Consider the following 18,947-nt stretch of genomic DNA (forward strand, 5'->3'; position numbering starts at 1 on the left):
AGTGGCAAAACTTGGAAGCAACCAAGATGTCCTTGAGTAGGGGAATGGATAAACTGTGGTACCTCTGGATAATGGAATATTATTCAGTGCTAAGAAGAAATGAGCTATCAAGCCATGAAAAGACACTGAGGAACCTTAAATGCAGCACTAAGTGAAGAAGCCAGCCTGAAAAGGCTACATATTGCATGATTCCAACTATATGATATTCTGGAAAAGAAAACACTATGGAGATAGTTGTGACAAAAACTCATACAGCAAAACAATGACTCATTTTTGAAATAAGACTGCTTTGGAATTCAAAATGTCACCAGGAAAGGGCAAATTAAATGGGACATTCTGTTTCTTTCCTAAACATGTAACTATTTGGAATCCAACTGTGATTTCACAACTTTATGCTTTAAAAACCATACTTCCTGAGCAAGGGAGCTTTAACTTATGATGATAAGTTAACATTGGAATGTGCTTCGGGAATGTTCAAAAATGATGAACATCTTGGACACTGATAGCAGCATATAAATTTATAGATGCAAAGACCTGATTGACAAATAGTTGGTCTACAAAACAAACCTGTTTTGGAGAGCTAGATACAAATTCCTACAAGTCAAAAAGCTTGTTGTTGCTAGTTAGTAAAATCCATGCTGAAAGGCTTTAGGTGGGAGGCTCTTTAGCTTGATGTCTTCACATTGGAATGACACCAATAATCAGAGTAGGGAGTTCCCTGGCAGTCCAGTGGTTAGGACTCCATGCCTGAGTTCAATTCCTGGTCTGGGAACTAAGATCCCTCAAGCCGCAGGATGCGGCCAATAAATAAATAAATATTTTTTTAAAAAAGAGAAGCAGAGTAATTGTGGGCCCGCTAAGAGCAGGGAATCAACTCAAAGTGATGTCATCTTTGTGTTAGTTTTATCACCACATAAAAGAGAAAGATGTTCTAAAGGCTGCAGTCCATTCAAAGAAGTATTTTTGTAAAAGAAAACTGAAAGTAAAAATATCCTACTGTGTAAAATGGGACAGAAAGAAATGTCACGTTATTTTTATTAAATATAGAATATTATCTAAGTCCTACTGCATTTATGTTCTCCTTTTGCAGTCTTACATGTATATACCTCAAGAATCTTAAGAATATGCAACAATATAACCTACAAATTTAATGTCCAGTAAAGAGTTTAAAAAGTAGTTCAAATATTGCTGTATCAGAGGCCAGAAACATTATAAACATATCATACACATTTTTCTCAAACATATTGTTGGATGTGTTTTCTATTAGTAGTACTACTAAGTACTGAAATACTAATTGCCATTGTTAATTAGTCCTATTGTGGTTTTTGTTGAAACAATAGCATTTATGTAACAGGATAGTAAATAATAAACAATAAGTAAATAAACACCAATTTTTCATATTCTTATGTTAAAGTAGTAACTTTGTGGGTGTGTAATTATTATCTATTACATGATGCCTCCTGTCAGGTGTGGCTGTGTCCTGTCTAGACTCTCGAAGCCCACCAGCCCCGAGCCCTACCCAGGCCCGGAGGCAGGGAAACCTCACCCCATCTCCACCCAACCCGCACGCACACAAGGCCCGCCCTCATGATAAATCCCGCCCCCTGAACACTGGTGCTTCTTTGGCCCCACCTCCGCAGTGTCCAGGCCTCGCCCCTCGTGGCCCAGACAGTGCAGTCTCCGAGGAGGACTGGCCTCTTCCGATGTAGGTTGTCATGGTGGCGCCCAACCCGCCTTGCCTCGCCTTTTCCGGTCTCAGTCCGGCGTGGCAAAGCAGGCAGGCTGCCTTAGCCCTTTCAAGCCCTCTCTGTCATGGCGGCGCCCTGCCTCTCCTTCCGGCCACAGCCTATCATGGCGGTGCCCTGAGTAGCCACTTCCGGACCCAGACCCCTACATTGCCCTGGCTTTTCTCACTCCTGGCTGCCATGGCGGCGCCCGGGGTTTACCGGAAGTATAACATCGGAAGTGAGCCGTAGCCTCTGCCCTGAAGCGAGAGCGGCGCTGGGAAAGATGGCGGCGGCGGCGGCGGCGGCGGCGGTAGGCAATGCGGTGCCTTGCGGGGCTCGGCCTTGCGGGCCCCAGCCCGCCGGGCAGCCCAAGCCCAGGCCGCTGCCGCGCACTCTCCTTGCCGCCGGGCCGGCGCTCATAGAGAGCGGCGACGAGCTGGTCGCGGCCGTGTGGCCGTACCGGCGGCTGCCGCTGCTGCGGCGCCTCACGGTGCTGCCGTTCGTGGGGCTGCTCTACCCAGCCTGGCTGGGTGCCGCGGCTGCCGGCTGCTGGGGCTGGGGCAGCAGCTGGACGCAGATCCCCGAGGCCGCGCTGCTTGTACTCGCCACCATCTGCCTCGCGCACGCGCTCACCGTCCTCTCGGGACATTGGTCCGTGCACGCGCACTGCGCGCTCACCTGCACCCCGGTAAGTGTGCGCACCCGAGACCGACCCTGGGCATGGTCCGGCCTCACCGCGGATCCCAGCTACTGAGATTGTGTCCGTCCCCAACCCAGCCGGGGCCTCCGCATCTGCTGGAGCCGGGTCCCTAGAGGCGCCCTCCACCCTTTTGCGCTAGCTAAATTCTGGCCCCGCTTCTGACTTGGCTGTGTAACCCTGGCGCAGGTTACTTCCCTTCTCTGGAATTCCTCTCTGGTGTGGTCATTTAGATTCGATAAGGTCATACCTGTAAAAAGCTTAGCGCAGGGCCCGGGATATGTCACCATTTACTAGTTCCCATACTAGCGAGTAGTCGGTTGTTTCTCCTGGAAACGGTCTTACCTTCTTTGTTGTCTGTCTCCTACCCTGTTGTTCGTAGTGTGAGGTTAGACCTGTGGGATGGGTTTCCCTTGTCTGTGGAGCTTGGTTTGAGAACTGAGCATCAGTCCTGCTGGCCAGGGCTCAGAGCCCCCCACCGTCACCCCATGACGACCAAAATGAGCTTGAAATGCACTTAACTGCAGCGTTTAAGAGGAGCAGTGGGTGTTTGTGAGCAAGTGACTTAACTGCTTGGAGGCTCTTTATGTCTGTCTGCAGAGGTGATGGTAATGAGGACTGCCCTCAGAATACAACAGCGAGGTAGTGCATGTGACCCTTAGTCGTGAGATCTGGATGAGTGAGAGCTGCCCTGGGTTAGCAGTTGATATCAGTGACTGTGCCATTGCCCTCTGGGCCTGCCTCGGATGACACCAGCAGGTTATGGAGCCATGGGCACTGAGGTCAGCCTCCCCTCTGATCCCACCACCCACCACAGGTTTGCTGAAAGAAAAGAAAAAGGGAACAGCACCCAGGGCTGCAGAAAGAGAAAGAGAAACCACACCACCACCACCCTCCCTCACCCCTCTTTGACCCTAAATGTGGACTAAATTCTCTTTCTCTTTTGAGAAAGTGAAATCTCTCTTATCCCAGGGGAGAGACTCAAACTTCTCAAACTTCTGGGATTGGTGGCTTCAAGTCAGTAAAATGAAGGACCCCAGTGAGGGACAAAAGAATGGAGGGAAGTTGGGGGGTAACACCCCCAAACTTCCAGCTGCCTATTGGCCTGCAGCTAAAAAGTGTGACTATTAATTTTCTCTCCAGGGATGGAGAAGAAAGAACTAAGCAGCTGTGGGGTTAGGACAGACACATCTGGGTTTGCATCAGAGATCTCAGACAGGGGCGCTTCTGCTCTCTGGGTTTCAGCTTCCCTTCGTGTAAAGTGAGAACTGTAACACCTACCTCAGGGTGCCATTGTAAGAGGAAACAGATGAACTCTGCGAAGCACCTGGCGTGTGGCTGGCCGCATGTCGTGCTTTGCACTTTTCTACCATAGCGTTTCCTGAGGTCATAGTTCTGTCTCTTGTTGTTATTTTTGCCTGCTTTGGGGCCTGTGAACTTCTGGAGAGGCAGGGCCTTGTTTCTCAGGGTCACCGCCATGTCCCCCAACCCCCCGCCCCCCCCCCAAAAAAAAACACATGGCAACACGGGTTCTGGTGGAGCAGAGGTGGGATGGATTCAGGGAGTGCCAACGCAGTTCCATTCAGCGCCTCCGTGTCTTAGGTGCTGGAGAAATAACAAAGAACAAAACAGATGAAACACATTGTTTTCATGGTGTTAGTGGGGGAGATGGAACTCAGCAGTCAATGCTAAAGAGAGAAAACCAGGATGAGGATTTTGTGAGGGATCTTTAGATGGAGCATCCAGGGGCAGCGTCCTGAGAAGGTGACATCTGAGTGCAGGCCTGAAGCCAGCTGTGTGACCATGCATTCCAGGCAGAGAAAACAGCATGTGCCCTTAGCTGAGGCAAGGATGAGCCTCATCATCCCTTGTCACTCGAGGACACAGCGAGAATAGTAATGGGGACGGGGGGCGGAGGGGGAGCAGCAGGCCAGGTGGGCTGTAACAGGGCTTGGCTCGCGTGCACTGAGAGTGTACCTCATGCCGGGCAGCATTCTTCCTGCCTGAGTTCACCTTCGTCAGCAGAGCTCTGTGCGCTGGGCGCTGTTCATGACCCTGGCTTTATGATATGGGCGGGACCAGAGGCCCAGTGAAGTGCTGTCCCTTGTCCCAGTGACAGACTGGGGAGTGGCCAGTCAGCACCCAGAGCCCAGTGGCATGTTCCAGAGCATGTCCACAGAGCTGCGGCACCCGTGACCTCCCCAGTGGAAGCCGTGGAGCTGGGGCTTGAGAAGGGCTCAGCGGCAGCACTTTGCCTCTCACAGGAGTTCGACCCCAGCAAAGCAACCTTCGTGAAGGTGGTGCCGACTCCCAACAACGGCTCCACTGAGCTCGTAGCCCTGCACCGTGATGAGGTAGGGACCATCTGCTCCAGCATGGGCTTGGATGGGATCCCCAAGCCCTGACATTCCCCGATCAGGGGCCTCTGCCACAGCCACACCTCCCACAGGGCGAAGACGGCCAGGATGTGCTGTCCTTCGAATTCCAGAAGATCAAGTATTCCTACGATGCTCTGGAGAAGAAGCGTTTCCTCCCCGTGGCCTTTCCTGTGGGAAACCCGTTCTCATTCTACCAGAGCAACAGAGGGTTCCAGGAGGACTCGGAGATCCGTGCAGCCGAGAAGAAGTTTGGGAGCAACAAGTGAGTCCCAGCGTCCCCGTGCATCGCCCCTGCTGAGACAGGACTGGGCCTCTGCCTGTGGTCATCAGCCCGGGTCCCTATCCCAGCTAGTGGCTCCTTCCCCATTTGTATATGCCCTGTGGTTTGGAGGAATCCACCTTTTCAACAAAACATCCCAGGTGGACGTGGCAGGTGCCCTCTGAGAAGCGTGTTCTAGTCTAGTCTCCCTCAAACTTGCCTGCTGATAGGAACCCCCTGGAGGGCCCACAGCTAGGAGCCTGGCCCAGGGCTCTTCATCCTTGTCTTGTGTTGGTAACTTGTGTTCTCTTCTTTATTTTAAATTTTTTCTGTAAATGTAAATTCTTGTCATTTTTCTCATATATATCCCAGTACTTTATGAGTGGTGATTAAAAAAAGATGGTGGTGAGCAGGATAGCTCTTGTTTGTACCAGGTAGAATCTAGATGCTCTGTCAGCACTTTCTCCTTTAACTTTCACCAAAACCACCAGTGTTGACAGGAGCTGGGAGGGGTCAGAGCTGGGCTTCAGAGCCCCCATCCTGGCCAGGGTGATAATTGTCCTTGACTCAAAAACACTCAGAATCTCTAGGAAATTATTTCTTGACCTAGTTGCTTTTCAAAAAATTACAAATACGTTACTGCAACCAGCGATCTAGTAGGAAGGTTTATAGGAAACATTTACTGATCCTCCCCTCCCCAACCCAGGTCAGCCATGGTGGCAGCCTGGGATGTCCACTTTCATACCGTCCTCGCTTATGCAAAGGTACCCTACACAGTCCAGGGTGGGGCTCAGTTTTTATTGCAATGCAGCCACTGTGCAGTTTCTTTTTCTCAAATCCCATGTCCTGGATATCACTCCAGATCTGCAGGGCAAAACAAGGACGGCCGTAGTGGACCTGGCTGGTCCCATGGCCAGACAGGGCCACCACACAGAGTGCTGTAGAGCCCACCTTTCAGCCCTGCTTCTCAAATTCCAGGGCTTTTATTTAGGGAGTCTTTGGAACATCCCAGCTCAGGCTCCCCCTCTCCATAGTGGGGTGGGGCTCAGGCACTGTATTTCAGGCCCCAGGGGACTCCACAGCACCTAGCTGCCGGGCCTCCTCTGTGCAGCTTCAGGGCTCCCGTCCCACGGTCAGCCATTCCTCTCCCCTTGCCTTGTCACCCACCCAGATGATAGGTTCTCTTCTTGCACCAGCCCCGCTCAGGGGGGCGGCTGCCTGAGGAGCCCAGTGCTGATTCAGAAGCTTCATCTGGGTTCTGCAGAGCAGAGGGCTGGGGGCAGTCTGCGCACCTGCTTCAGTGCCACACGGTCGAGGAGAGCCGTAGTTGAGCATCCCAATGTCTGGAAGCTCACCAGGGCCCCTAGTTGCCCAGGGAGGCCTTCCGTGCCCGGAAGTGGAGGTGTCAGGGGTGGGGCCCCTGGGGCTTCCCACCGGGAACAGGGCATGGCATCTGGTCTCTTTCAGGGCCGAGATGGTGGTGCCTGACTTCTCAGAGCTGTTCAAGGAGAGAGCCACGGCGCCCTTCTTTGTGTTCCAGGTAAAGCAGCAGCTCTGGTCCTTCTCCCCACCCTGTTCCTTGGGGCTTTCACGGTCCACCTCCAAACATGAAAACTTCTCCCTGTCCTCGTGGTCAGAGCCTGTGGGCGGAACGGCCCTCGTGTGCCATCCAGTCCTCCGGAGGCATTCTCCCTGCGTTCCCAGGAACAGACAGGCCCGTGTCCCATAGGTGTTCTGCGTGGGACTCTGGTGTCTGGACGAGTACTGGTACTACAGTGTCTTCACACTCTCCATGCTGGTGGCCTTCGAGGCCTCCCTGGTGCAGCAGCAGATGCGGAACATGTCAGAGATCCGGAAGATGGGCAACAAGCCCCACATGATCCAGGTATGGCCCGTAGCATGACGGGTGGGTAGGAGGGTCCCTGTGGTCTTGGGGTGGGCGAGGCATGGGCGCATCCCCAGAGCTGACTGAACGCCACCCCCTCCCAGGTCTACCGGAGCCGAAAGTGGAGGCCCGTTGCCAGCAGTGAGATTGTTCCCGGGGACATCGTCTCAATCGGTGAGGCCCAGTTCTGCTCCTTCCCGGTGGGAGCCCAGGCCTCAGGCTCTGTCCAACCCTCCTGCCCCTGCCCTGCAGGCCGCTCCCCACAGGAGAACCTGGTGCCATGCGACGTGCTGCTGTTGCGGGGCCGCTGCATCGTGGACGAGGCCATGCTCACTGGGGAGTCGGTGCCCCAGATGAAGGTGCTGGGTCAGGAGTGGAGGGAGGGGGGTCCTCAGTCTACTCAGGCGCGTCACTGTCCCACCCATTGAGGAGGAAACGGGCCAGGGAAGGGCTGGTGGCTGGGCCAGGAGACTGGAGGAGGCATAGCATCTGGATGGAGATCCTGGGTTTCCTGGCAGGTCAGTGCCCTGGACTAAGGAGAGCCAGGTGGTGATGAGGAGAGGGAAGGAGATGAGAGGCCAGGAGCATCGGTGGGGTGTCAGGCCCCCTGAGATCTCAGGCTGAGGTGGGCTGAGAGAAACCGGGAAGCTGTGAATCCGGGGTGAGGCCGGGTACAGGGTCACAGGGAGTCTATGCTGCACATGAAGGTGGAAAGAAGACAGGGTGGAGCCCCCGCCCCTGTGAGGTGCACCGGCTTGGATGGGGAGCCCTGTGAGGGTCAGGCAGGTTCCTCCCAGCCCCAGGGTCCGGCTCTCCAGCCTGGGGATGGAGAAGGAGGCCAAGGTGGGACTAGCCATTGACTTTACTGTCGTCCCCAGGAACCCATCGAAGACCTCAGCCCCAACCGGGTACTGGACCTCCAGGCCGACTCCCGGCTCCACGTCATCTTCGGGGGCACCAAGGTGGTGCAGCACATCCCTCCCCAGAAAGCCACCACAGGCCTGAAGCGTAGGTGCCTCAGGGGTGTCTGGGGGTGTCCTAGCCCTGCCACCCCCAAACCCTCAAAGTCTTCTTGGCTCTGAGAGAGTCGGGATGAGCAGACATGAATGACGCTGGTTCTTTGTCTCCCCAGCGGTGGACAGTGGGTGTGTGGCCTACGTCCTGAGGACCGGATTCAACACATCCCAGGTGTGGCACCTTGCCCAGTTCTGAGGAGGGTGGTCCCTGGGGCGTATGGTGGACAGCTGAGATGGCAACTCTTTCAGACCCCAGAACATCCACCCCATAGGCTCACTCTGATACCAGGTACTGGGCTGGGGGCCAGAGCGCTGAGAGAAGCCCCAGACTAGGCCTGCTTTCCCCGCCTGAGGTTCTGCCTCACAGACAGTAGACTGATTTTGGTCCTGCACACTTGGGGATCACAGTCTGGGTCATAAACTCTTCACTAAAGTGGCATGAGGATTCCTTGGTAAAGACGATGGTCAGATCTCCTTCCAGAAAATTCATCCCTCCGCCCCAATCTCAGCCACTTCCTTCCCTGACCCCTAGTCTTCAGTCACTGGTCTCCGTAACTCTGTAGCTGTTGGCTGAGTTGCAGCTGCCCACATAGCTGTACAGTTCCTGGAACAGCTGTGTTGTCAGCTGTGGCGCTCAGTCAGCCCAGGCGGGCACTCCCCAGCAGCAGAGAGAACCTGGCCCTGGTGCTTTTAGGCAGGAAAGGCCGCCACCCTCCCAGGAAAGATCTCTGTCCCTCCGTCCCTCTAGGGCAAGCTGCTGCGCACGATCCTCTTTGGGGTCAAGAGGGTGACAGCGAACAACCTGGAGACCTTCATCTTCATCCTCTTCCTCCTGGTCTTTGCCATTGCGGCAGCCGCCTACGTATGGATCGAAGGTAAGCACCGTGACCACTTCCCCTGGCCCCCCCACCATCTGCTGGACCCCGTGCCCATGGCCCCCAGGCTGGCAGGCCCTGTCTTTGCAGGTACCAAGGACCCCAGCCGGAACCGCTACAAGCTGTTTCTGGAATGCACGCTGATCCTCACTTCTGTTGTGCCCCCCGAGTTGCCCATTGAGCTGTCTCTGGCCGTCAACACTTCCCTCATTGCTCTGGCCAAGCTCTGTGAGTCTCTGGGGCAGGGACAGGGTGCCGAGTGGGCTGGGGCCCGGCAGCACCCCTGACACTGGCTCCCACCACCCAGACATGTACTGCACGGAGCCCTTCCGGATCCCCTTCGCCGGCAAGGTGGAGGTGTGCTGCTTTGACAAGACAGGGACCTTGACCAGCGACAGCCTGGTGGTGCGCGGTGTGGCCGGGCTCCGGTGAGCGTGGGGAGTCTGGATCGCAAGGCGCCCAGCCGGGAGCGTTCTGGGAGCTCAAGGGACAGACAGCTGCCCAGCCCAAACCTTCGAAGTGAGGGCCTGTCACAGGCCCTACCACAGAGGTCCATTCTAGGGGGCCCCCAAGCATTCTTCAGTGTGAGTGACAGTGGCAGGGGGCTCAGCTTGGGCTCCAAGCAGCCACGTGACCTCTGGGGGCATTCATGAGACACGTGCAGGTGTCGCAGGGACCAAGACAACACCCTGCGGCCCCCCACTGTGACCGGCAATTCCCAGGGGGTCCCTCTACCCAGTCACCTCCACCCTGTAATCAGCTATTCTTCCTCCTTGCAGAGATGGGAAGGAGGTGACCCCTGTGTCCAACATCCCTATAGAAACACACCGGGCTCTGGCCTCATGCCATTCCCTCATGCAGCTGGATGACGGCACCCTTGTGGGTGACCCGCTTGAGAAAGCCATGCTGACGGCCGTCGACTGGACGCTGACCAAAGGTGAGGGGCTGGAGCCTCAGCCACACCACCAGCTCTTACGTCCCCGGGCAGGTGGGGTGTACCTCTCAGGCACCTGTGTGTTCAACTCAGGCAGGTGGGTGGGCACAGGCTCACCTCTGACCTGGGGCAGGGTCCTCCATACCCAGATCTCCCAGCTCGGACCCCTCCCAGAGCCAGGAGTTCCTGCAGGCCCCGGGTCTGGAGGTGGGGGGAGGAAGGGGATGGAGGGAGGAAGGGCACGGAGGGGGGCAGGTGGGGGCTTGGCTGCCTCTTTGGAGCGAAGGCCCTCAGGACTCGTACTTATTTGTTTCCAGATGAGAAAGTATTCCCCCGAAGTATTAAAACTCAGGGGCTGAAAATTCACCAGCGCTTTCATTTTGCCAGTGCCCTAAAACGAATGTCCGTGCTCGCCTCCTACGAGAAGCTTGGCTCCACCGATCTCTGCTACATCGCGGCTGTGAAGGGGGCCCCTGAAACCCTGCATTCCATGGTGAGCCAGCCCCGGCCCAGGGTGGGAAGGGGGGTGCGGGGCGGTTGGTGACATCCCCCCCTGCGTTCCCTGCAGTTTGCCCAGTGCCCACCTGACTACCACCACATCCACACGGAGATTTCCCGGGAAGGAGCCCGTGTCCTGGCGCTGGGATATAAGGAGCTGGGGCACCTCACTCACCAGCAGGTAAGGGCCCAAGCCCCCCTCCTACCAGCCCCTTGTCCGCATCACCTTCTGTCCCCTGTGGCACCACCGTGAATGGGCACAATTTCATCTTCCTCCTCCCTGGCTTCTACCTTTGGAGGCCCCAGGTGGCACTCAGTCCTCAGTTTCTCCTCGTCCCCTGCATGCCCCATTCCCCACGGACCCCATCCCACCCCAGAACCCAGGGCTGCTCCCTAGAGAGCACAGCCAGGTCTCACCTCCTATCCTGACATCCACGGGTTCTCTCACACCCCCTTGGGGAACGCCCTGGGGCACCTTAGATTCCCTATCTCCAGCCCAGCTCCACCCCTGCCTTGCCCAACCACCCGGTCACTGCATGATCGTGGGGTATCCCCAGCCCTCAGTCACACCCCACGTCCCATTGGCTGTAGGCTCTCCTTCCACCTCCAGTACCAACGCTGCTCCTTTACCTGCTTCCACCTTGGCCCTCATCCAAGTGGCTTTCGTCTGCTTGCACCCAGTGGCCGTGAGACCCTTCCAGAATGCACACCAGGTCACACCTCTGTTCAGAGCCTCATTCAAGGCCCGTTCCTGAGCCTAGTCACAGGCCCTTCAGAGCCACCCGGGTCTGTGCCACCCCACGACCCTCTCTGCCCCATTCCCCTGGCTTCATCTCTCTCGTGGTAATCAGTGCTCTGATTTCTGTGACTTTCTTTATTACATGTCTCCTCCAATAGAAGGCAAATTCCATGAGGGCAGAGATTTTTTAGTTTCTGGTATGAGATAGGGAACGTGAGCTCTTGCTCAGTGGCTATCAAAGGGGAGTCCCAACCTTCCTGTTCTAGAAGGTGAAATACAGGGGCTTTGTGTCATGCTGTTGTCCATGGTAGCGGGTAGAGGCACTGTTGGGGGGCCAGGGCCACCCAGCCAGTGCTGAGCCCCTCTGCCACCAGGGCGCCTCTCACTCTCCCCACGCCTCTCACCTTCTGACCCTCCAGTGTCCCTCCTGCAAGGATGGGGCCTTCTCTGACCTCCCCCCGCCTCCCCGACCCCAGCGTGTTGTCAGAGCTTGGGAAATGGGGGAGGGGGAGAGACAGGTCATGAGGGCACTGCTGTCTCCATCCACAGGCCCGGGAGCTCAAGCGGGAGGCCCTGGAGTGCAACCTCAAGTTCGTCGGCTTCATTGTGGTCTCCTGCCCACTCAAGGCTGACTCCAAGGCCGTGATCCGCGAGATCCAGAACGCCTCCCATCGGGTACAGCCACTGGACCCCTCCCCACCAGGCCCCATGGTGGGCAGTCTTGGCTACTCCTTACAGACAGGGGGATGTGACAGTAGAGGACAGTTCCATCCTCAGTGGGGCACTCAGCGGTGGGTATCTGGGTCTTGGAAGCAAAGGTTCCATGGCTTTTGGTTGAGCTCCACCATGGCTTGGACTCTCATGCTATCCCTCATGCCTGAGGATGCTCTGGGACTCGATCTGTGCCCATCCTTCTCACATCACTTTTTCAGGCCCCCAGCATCACTGGGAGATGAGGGCTATTCCCCCCGACTCCGCCCCATCTTAGGAAAAAGCTGAGGCTGGGTTGGAGGATGTGGAGACAACACCCAGACAGGCTGTGTGTGTCCCAGTGGCTTTTCTCTGTCAGTCTTGGTGGTTTGTGTATTCTAGTTCAGGACTCAGTTTAGGGTGTGGGAGGCGAGCCTGGCAGTGTCAGAGAGTAGTGACGTGATAGTCCTCACCTGGCCTCAGCAGTCAAAGCCCATCTTGCCATCACCAGGCTCTAAGCCAGAAGGCTAGAGCTTGTGTCATACCACCCCCAATCTCCTGCCTGGAGCATCAACCAAGCCAAGAGGGTCCACACCAAGGGCTGACTCTTAGTTTGTGTTGCAAATAAAGGCTATGGGTGTTCTCAGAAAGACGCACATACACATATCATTTGCAGAAAACTCTACCAGGTGAGGCAGGTTGAGGCTCCTGGAAGCCCAGTCCCCATTAGGGGGCCAAGCACTTCCTCTGTGGCTGTCCTCAGAAGGGACTTGGCCCCCAGGTCTCCGGGCTGGAGTTCTGACCCACTGAGCCCTGCTCCACTGAGCCTCCGCCCTCTCCCCAGGTGGTCATGATCACAGGTGACAACCCGCTCACTGCCTGCCATGTGGCTCAGGAGCTGCACTTCATTGAAAAGGCTCACACGCTGATCCTGCAGCCTCCCACGGAGAAAGGTGAGGCCCCACGTGGTCGTGGGCTGGGGGGACCTTGAGTCCAAGAACATCTCCCGCCTGGTGGCTTACCTCTGTGCCAGGCCTGAGTGAGCACACCCAGCGTCATCCAGTACCCGTGACACAGGCCTGCAGATCACAGCCCTGCCCCGTGCGCACGCTTGGGCTGTCTGGCCGGGGAGCTCCACACCCCACCTGCGCGGCAGCATGCAGGCGGTCACCGGCTCTGGGGCCAGCAGCACCTTACAATCTTAAGGCGGTTGGTTGTGGTCACACCAGCCCACGTTTCATAGCCTCCCACCCACCTTGGGCCTGGCTGGCTGCCTGTGCATGGCGAGTGCTCCCCTCTTGAGCACCGGGACTGCTGGTGCTCGTGTTTGGTGTGGCCAGAACCTGGGGCAGAGGGCTTGGTTTGCATTCGTCAGACTCTTTGCCCCACGTGGGAGGGCTCGCCATTCCCACCCCACATAGGAGGAAGCCAACCAGGTCAGCTGTTGGGGCCCCTGCTCTATAGACAAGGAGACAGAGAAGTGAATCCATCCACCTGGATCGTTGGGAAACACGGTGACTAAGGATTTGAACTCAGATGTCCTGATTCCAGAACTCATGGTCTCTGGCCTCACCTGAGTAACCAAACTGGTTGCAAGTGGTGCCTCAGAATCAGAAAAATCGAGGGACGAATCCAGCCCCAGCACCTCTGGCTGGTGGGGTGGAGTCTGTCAGAGGCCGCAGGACAGCACCCGGTGCAGGGCCTGGCTTGGGAGCAACATGCACCAGTGATGTCACCGGGCTGCAGGCCAGAGGAGGGTGCCGGTATGGCCTGGCCGAGAGGGCTTCCAGAACCTCCCAGCCCTTCTCTCCGTCTGCGCTGTTGATCCCAGGTCTCTGTCCCAGTCCCAGGCACTGGCTCTTCCAGAGCCTGGGGATCGTAGGCAGGTGGCCCAGAGGTGGCTGCCCAGACTGTTGATGAGCGAGTGAAGCTGCTCTAACAGAACAGCCGCAACAAGAGCCAGGTGGAGATTATTTTCCTTTCAGGCTCTGACAGCTCAGGGCCAGCTGTCCAGTGCTGAGAAGTCTGGTGGGCTGCCCTCAGCTGTCCTCGGTGCTCAGCATCTGCACCTAGACCAACCAGCTAGAAAGGGGAAGTGGGTAGCAAGCAGTGTCTGGCCTGAGGAAGTGATTCAGGGTGCCCTGGCCCTAGGAGAGCAGAGTTTCAGGCAGGCCCCCAGGGTTGGGGGTTCATTAGGTGAGGGGTTGGGGGGAGGGGGTGGCGCGTCTGAGGTCAGGCTGCCTGGGTTTGAATCTGGCCCATCACATGATCTCAGGCCAGTGGCTTAGGCCCTGGGTTTTCAGATCCTCTGTATCGGAGGTTTCTGTGCATGGTCTCTGTGGGGTGCCTAGGGTCTGGGGTACAGGTTGGTATGGACCTGGGTTGGGGGCCAAGAAGGTGCTCCAGAGAGGAGAGACTAGGACTGCACACGTGGGGTCCAAGTGAGAGGGTCCACCTGAGCAGCTGAGCCCCATCCCTGACCCTGGGCACTGGCCCTGCAGGTCGGCCGTGTGAGTGGCATTCCATCGACGGCAGCATCACGCTGCCCCTGGCCCAGGGCTCCCCGAAGGCACTGGCCCTGGATCATGCACTGTGCCTCACGGGCGATGGCCTGGCCCACCTGCAGGCCGAGGACCCCCAGCTGCTGCTTCGCCTCATCCCACACGTGCAAGTGTTCGCCCGAGTGGCCCCCAAACAGAAGGTGGGTATGGGGTGGCGGAGGGCAGGCGGGGCCCTGGGGATGGCACGCAGCCCTCACTCAGCCCGTCTCTCCCCAAACAGGAGTTTGTCATCACCAGCCTGAAGGAGCTGGGCTACGTGACCCTCATGTGTGGGGATGGCACCAACGACGTGGGTGCCCTGAAGCACGCTGATGTGGGTGAGCCCCTGGGGTTGGGGGCTGTTCTGCCAACACCGGCTTACCATCAGGGACGCGCCACTGAGCAAGTTCTGTGAGGAAGCAGTAGTGAAGGGACGGGGCAGGGACTGGTGGCATTGGGGATCTGAAGGGCTCCAAGGCCGGGAAGAGATACAAGTGTCTGAGGAAAAGTGTGGCGGGGACCACCAAGAACCTCTGGTGAGGGTCCAGGGCGGCTCCATGGGGCAGACACGACTTGGTTTTCTCAGGTCCCCCAGGCACTGTATGGGCTGCAAGGGCCAAGACCAGAGGCCAGGGAGAGTTTATAGCCTCGGATCTGTTGTCAACAGAACATAGATGTCAAGTTGATGTTTGAAAACCAATTTAACTTAGTTTCTTTCAGTGCTTTTCAAATATTCATTTGGTTTATCAACTATGATATTTATGACACATCATTTACCTCATTAAGATTCCTGGCAATAAACTTCTTTGGAAATCAGTTTTGACCTACATAGCATTATATACTTTATTTGGGTATTGTTTTTTTGTTGTCCTTAAGTAGTTTGTAGAAAGTAAGACGCTCTCTGAGGCGCTCCTTGGGGTGGGTGATCAGGTAAAATGGGGAGGTTTGGCCCCGGGATTAGCTGCGTTGAGCAGACACTCCGTGCTCTGTGCCGGGGTGGCAGGCTCCCTCTGGCTTCTGACACACACTCCCACCAGGTGTGGCCCTCCTGGCCAATGCCCCTGAGCGGGTCATCGAGCGGCGGCGACGGCCCCGGGACAGCCCCGTCCTGAGCAACAGTGGAGTTAGGGCCACCTCCAGGGCAGCCAAGCAGAGGTCGGGGCTCCCACCCTCTGAGGAGCAGCTGGCCTCCCAGCGGGTGAGTCTCAGAAGGGGGGGCACCAGCACCCCCTTGTGGTCAGGTCTCACCCCTTGCTACCTGCCTCTTAGGACCGCCTGAGTCAGGTGCTTCGGGACCTCGAGGACGAGAGCATGCCCATCGTGAAGCTGGGGGACGCCAGCATCGCTGCACCCTTCACCTCCAAACTCTCCTCCATCCAGTGCAGTGAGTCCTGCTGCCGTGATCCTCCCCTACCCCATCCCTCGGCCCATCCTGCCTGGCACCCACGCCCACACCTGTCTTCCCCCACAGTTTGCCACGTGATCAAGCAGGGCCGCTGCACGCTGGTGACCACGCTGCAGATGTTCAAGATCTTGGCGCTCAATGCCCTCATCCTGGCCTACAGCCAGAGTGTCCTATACTTGGAGGGTGTCAAGTTCAGTGACTTCCAGGCCACGCTGCAGGGGCTGCTCCTGGCTGGCTGTTTCCTCTTCATCTCCCGCTCCAAGGTGGGCCAGGACCCTGAGCAAAGCAGGGGCTCCCGCCCCAGCCCAAGGGTGCCCTCTGCTTCTCTAAGCCATGGTTCTTGCCCCAGAGGTGCCGGGAGGCTTCTCAGATTGATGGCTGGCGACGCTTGGGCCAGCCAGGGCAGGCTCTTAAAGGCGCCACCACATGTCTGTTTTATCCTCACAGCAGCCCTTGGGATGGGAACTCTCATCCCCAAGTTACAGATGGGGATCAGGGGGCAGGGCGGGTGCCCACTGAGGCTCTTCAGAGTGCCGCCGCTCAGGCCCAGCACTGTCCACAGGCTGGGGTCTCAGGTGGGCCACACAATTGAGACAGATGGGGAAACGATTATCAAGACCACTCAGTATGCAATGCTGAGAAAAACACCAAGTAGGTCACACAGGCTGTGGGGAATGGCTTCAGGGTCGGTCACGGAGGTCTGTGTAATGCTGACATTCAGGCCAACGCATAAAGAACAAGAGAACCAGCGAGGAACTAGGCACAAAGGCCGCAGATGGTCATGGGCTGATGCAAGGAGGCCCTGGTGGCCAGAGGGGGTGGGAGGTGGTCTGGGTTGATCATACATGCCCCATGAGCAACAGGGAGGGCTTTAAGTTTATTCTAGAGCGGGGGCGGGGTGGATCTTAAGACCCCTATGGCTGGGCATTGAGCGAGGTGGGGGTGGCATCTGGACTGAGGGGATGGGGGGCGGACAGGGCTCTGGGGACTAGTGCTGACCTGTAACCCCCAGAATTTGGTGACCACTCTCAGCACAAGGCCTGCCAGGAAGCAGGGTAGGTGGGTGACCCCAGGGCGAGCCTGGGCCCTGACCTCCACTCTGCCCCTGCAGCCCCTCAAGACCCTCTCCCGAGAGCGGCCCCTGCCCAACATCTTCAACTTATACACCATCCTCACTGTCATGCTGCAGTTCTGCGTGCACTTCATGAGTCTCGTCTACCTGTACAGCGAGGCCCAGGCCCGGAGCCCTGAGAAGTGAGTGCACTCCCAGCCTGGGGGTGGACAGGCTACTCCCAGAGGAGGCGGCATCCCTGCGGTTGGGGGGTGGCAGGAGAAACATGCAGACGTTGGCCTGGGGTGACCGGGGCCAGGCCAGCAAAGTCCACCAGGCAGAGTTCTGGTTCTGCGGGGGACAGCAGGAATCACGAAGGGGCCCTGACCCCCATGTGTCCCTGAAGGCAGGAGCAATTTGTGGACCTGTACAAAGAATTTGAGCCAAGCCTAGTCAACAGCACAGTGTACATCATGGCCATGGCCATGCAGATGGCCACCTTCGCCATTAACTACAAGGTGAGGCCCAGCCCCTGCCCGAGCACACCCTGCCCACCCTCTGGGCTGCCACGACACACAGCTGTCCCATCTGCCTATCCCCACAGGGCCCACCCTTCATGGAGAGCCTGCCTGAGAATAGGCCTCTGGTGTGGAGCCTGGCCGTGTCACTCCTGGCCATCGTGGGCCTGCTGCTTGGCTCCTCACCTGAGTTCAACAGCCAGTTTGGACTCGTGGACATCCCTGTGGAGGTGAGGGGCCCTGTAGACGCGGTCCCAGGACTTGGCCTGGACCTGTCTGGCAGGCACCTGACTCACCAGCACTCCCTGTCCCACAGTTCAAGCTGGTCATCGCCCAGGTCCTACTCCTGGACTTCTGCTTGGCACTCCTGGTCGACCGCGTCCTGCAGTTCTTCCTGGGGACCCCAAAGCTGAAAGTGCCTTCCTGAGATGGCGGTGCTGGCACCTACTGCCCACTCTGCTGCCGCTGGGCAGGAGCCCCGTGAGGGCCCCAGGAGGGAACACTGCCCCCACGGTGAGGCTGACCTGGCCTTGCCCACCAAGACTGAGCTGGGACACCCCCACCCCACCCCCTACGGCTGTCTGAGGCCTGGCTGGCGGAACCAACCCTGGGCCAGCGTCTTTGGTAAATAAAGCAGCATCAGTGATTTGAAGAAGCCTTGCCTCCACCTCTGCACCACAGAAGGGGTCGCTGGGGGCTGGGTGGTCCCCAAGGAAGGTCCTGGCACCCTCCTCATGGGCTGTGTGAGGTTCTAACCTCCCTCTGCAACACATTCAGCACTTGGACAGGCCAAGCTCGGAACCCAGAGAGCTCTGCGTATTTCCTAGTTTTGCAAGCACCCCCGTGTTTCTGTGGTCTCGCAGCTTCACGTTTTGACACCTCAGGCACTGAAGGGAGTTTTAAGATCGATGCCATTTTTCCCTTTTCAATAATATGCAAAATAACAGCATGCCTTCCTCTCATAGTGTCAGATACGAGGAAGTTCAATCCAAATCATTACGAATACTGACTCGGGTCACACTCGGGATTCTGCACCACACAGGTCATAGCCAGGGTCTGACGTGCAGCCTGGCTCTCATACTGTTACTGTCCTTCCTTTCAAAAGGTGCTGGCTCACTACAGCTCAGGAAATGTGGAATAGGTAGCATGAAAGCTAAGAGCCACAGTCAGAGATTTCTTGCCTTCTCAACAGCCAAAAACCAGAAAAAACTATTTCCAGTCAGAAATTACAGAGTGTGGGGTGTGGGTGCATTTTTATAACTTTGGCAAGTTGCATGTGATGACCTCAGGCCAGGGAACCCAGGCCCTGGCTTCTGGACAACTTCCCCCTCCCCACCGATGCTCGGTGAGGAGCTCTCTACCCTTTCCTGCCCTTGCCCCTTGGTCATCCTCAGCAGCCCAACCCTGACTGGCTTCCCATCAGGAGGAGTGTGGCCCACAGCCCAAGGAAGGCCCTGGGAGCCAAAGTGGGAAAGGGGCTGGGACCAGCTGTGAGCATCAGGTGGGCCCTGAACACTGGCCAAGGTCTCTGGAGGGGCAGGGGTGCCAGACCCCATCCAGCAGAGGGGCTGCTAGGGTCACATGGAATCCTTGAGACAATTTGAGGCAACCAGAAGGGGAGCACTCTGGACTTGGGGTTTGCTGGGGATGATTCTTGCAGGGGCTCAGGGCGAGGGTCTCTGTGCCCTCCGTGCCTGAGAGAGGTGCTAAGGGCGCTCTGGCTCTGCTTTAACTG

The 18,947-nt window shown here is 57.1% G+C and overlaps 2 protein-coding genes across 3 annotated transcripts in view; both read left to right on the plus strand.

Moving 5' to 3' along the window:
• Positions 1 to 1,976, plus strand: part of LOC133090664 (olfactory receptor 7C1-like) — a 34,864-nt gene extending 32,888 nt beyond the window's left edge. Inside the window, exons 3-4 of the mRNA XM_061189037.1 lie at positions 1,489 to 1,705; positions 1,760 to 1,976. Coding sequence (XP_061045020.1) covers positions 1,489 to 1,705; positions 1,760 to 1,976 — 434 coding nt within the window. The remainder of the gene's footprint in view (positions 1 to 1,488; positions 1,706 to 1,759) is intronic.
• A 33-nt stretch (positions 1,977 to 2,009) lies between these two features.
• Positions 2,010 to 17,867, plus strand: ATP13A1 (ATPase 13A1). 2 transcript variants are annotated; one of them, XM_061190171.1, is made up of 26 exons: positions 2,010 to 2,415; positions 4,689 to 4,778; positions 4,874 to 5,064; positions 6,529 to 6,601; positions 6,791 to 6,946; positions 7,051 to 7,120; positions 7,199 to 7,305; positions 7,825 to 7,954; positions 8,079 to 8,134; positions 8,711 to 8,837; positions 8,928 to 9,065; positions 9,145 to 9,265; positions 9,617 to 9,774; positions 10,089 to 10,264; positions 10,340 to 10,450; positions 11,558 to 11,683; positions 12,543 to 12,651; positions 14,200 to 14,399; positions 14,480 to 14,576; positions 15,276 to 15,436; positions 15,508 to 15,622; positions 15,710 to 15,906; positions 16,755 to 16,897; positions 17,101 to 17,212; positions 17,299 to 17,442; positions 17,529 to 17,867. In XM_061190171.1, the coding sequence occupies exons 1-26, from the start codon at positions 2,011 to 2,013 to the stop codon at positions 17,637 to 17,639; spliced, it is 3,624 nt and encodes a 1,207-aa protein (XP_061046154.1). In that variant the 5' UTR covers position 2,010; the 3' UTR covers positions 17,640 to 17,867. The 2 variants fall into 2 exon arrangements, with proteins under 2 accessions (XP_061046154.1, XP_061046153.1); XM_061190170.1 differs by having other exon boundaries at positions 17,101 to 17,442.
• The last annotated feature ends 1,080 nt before the right edge of the window (positions 17,868 to 18,947 follow it).

This window comes from Eubalaena glacialis, chromosome 4 (genome assembly GCF_028564815.1).
Source record: "Eubalaena glacialis isolate mEubGla1 chromosome 4, mEubGla1.1.hap2.+ XY, whole genome shotgun sequence".
Taxonomy (NCBI): domain Eukaryota; kingdom Metazoa; phylum Chordata; class Mammalia; order Artiodactyla; family Balaenidae; genus Eubalaena; species Eubalaena glacialis.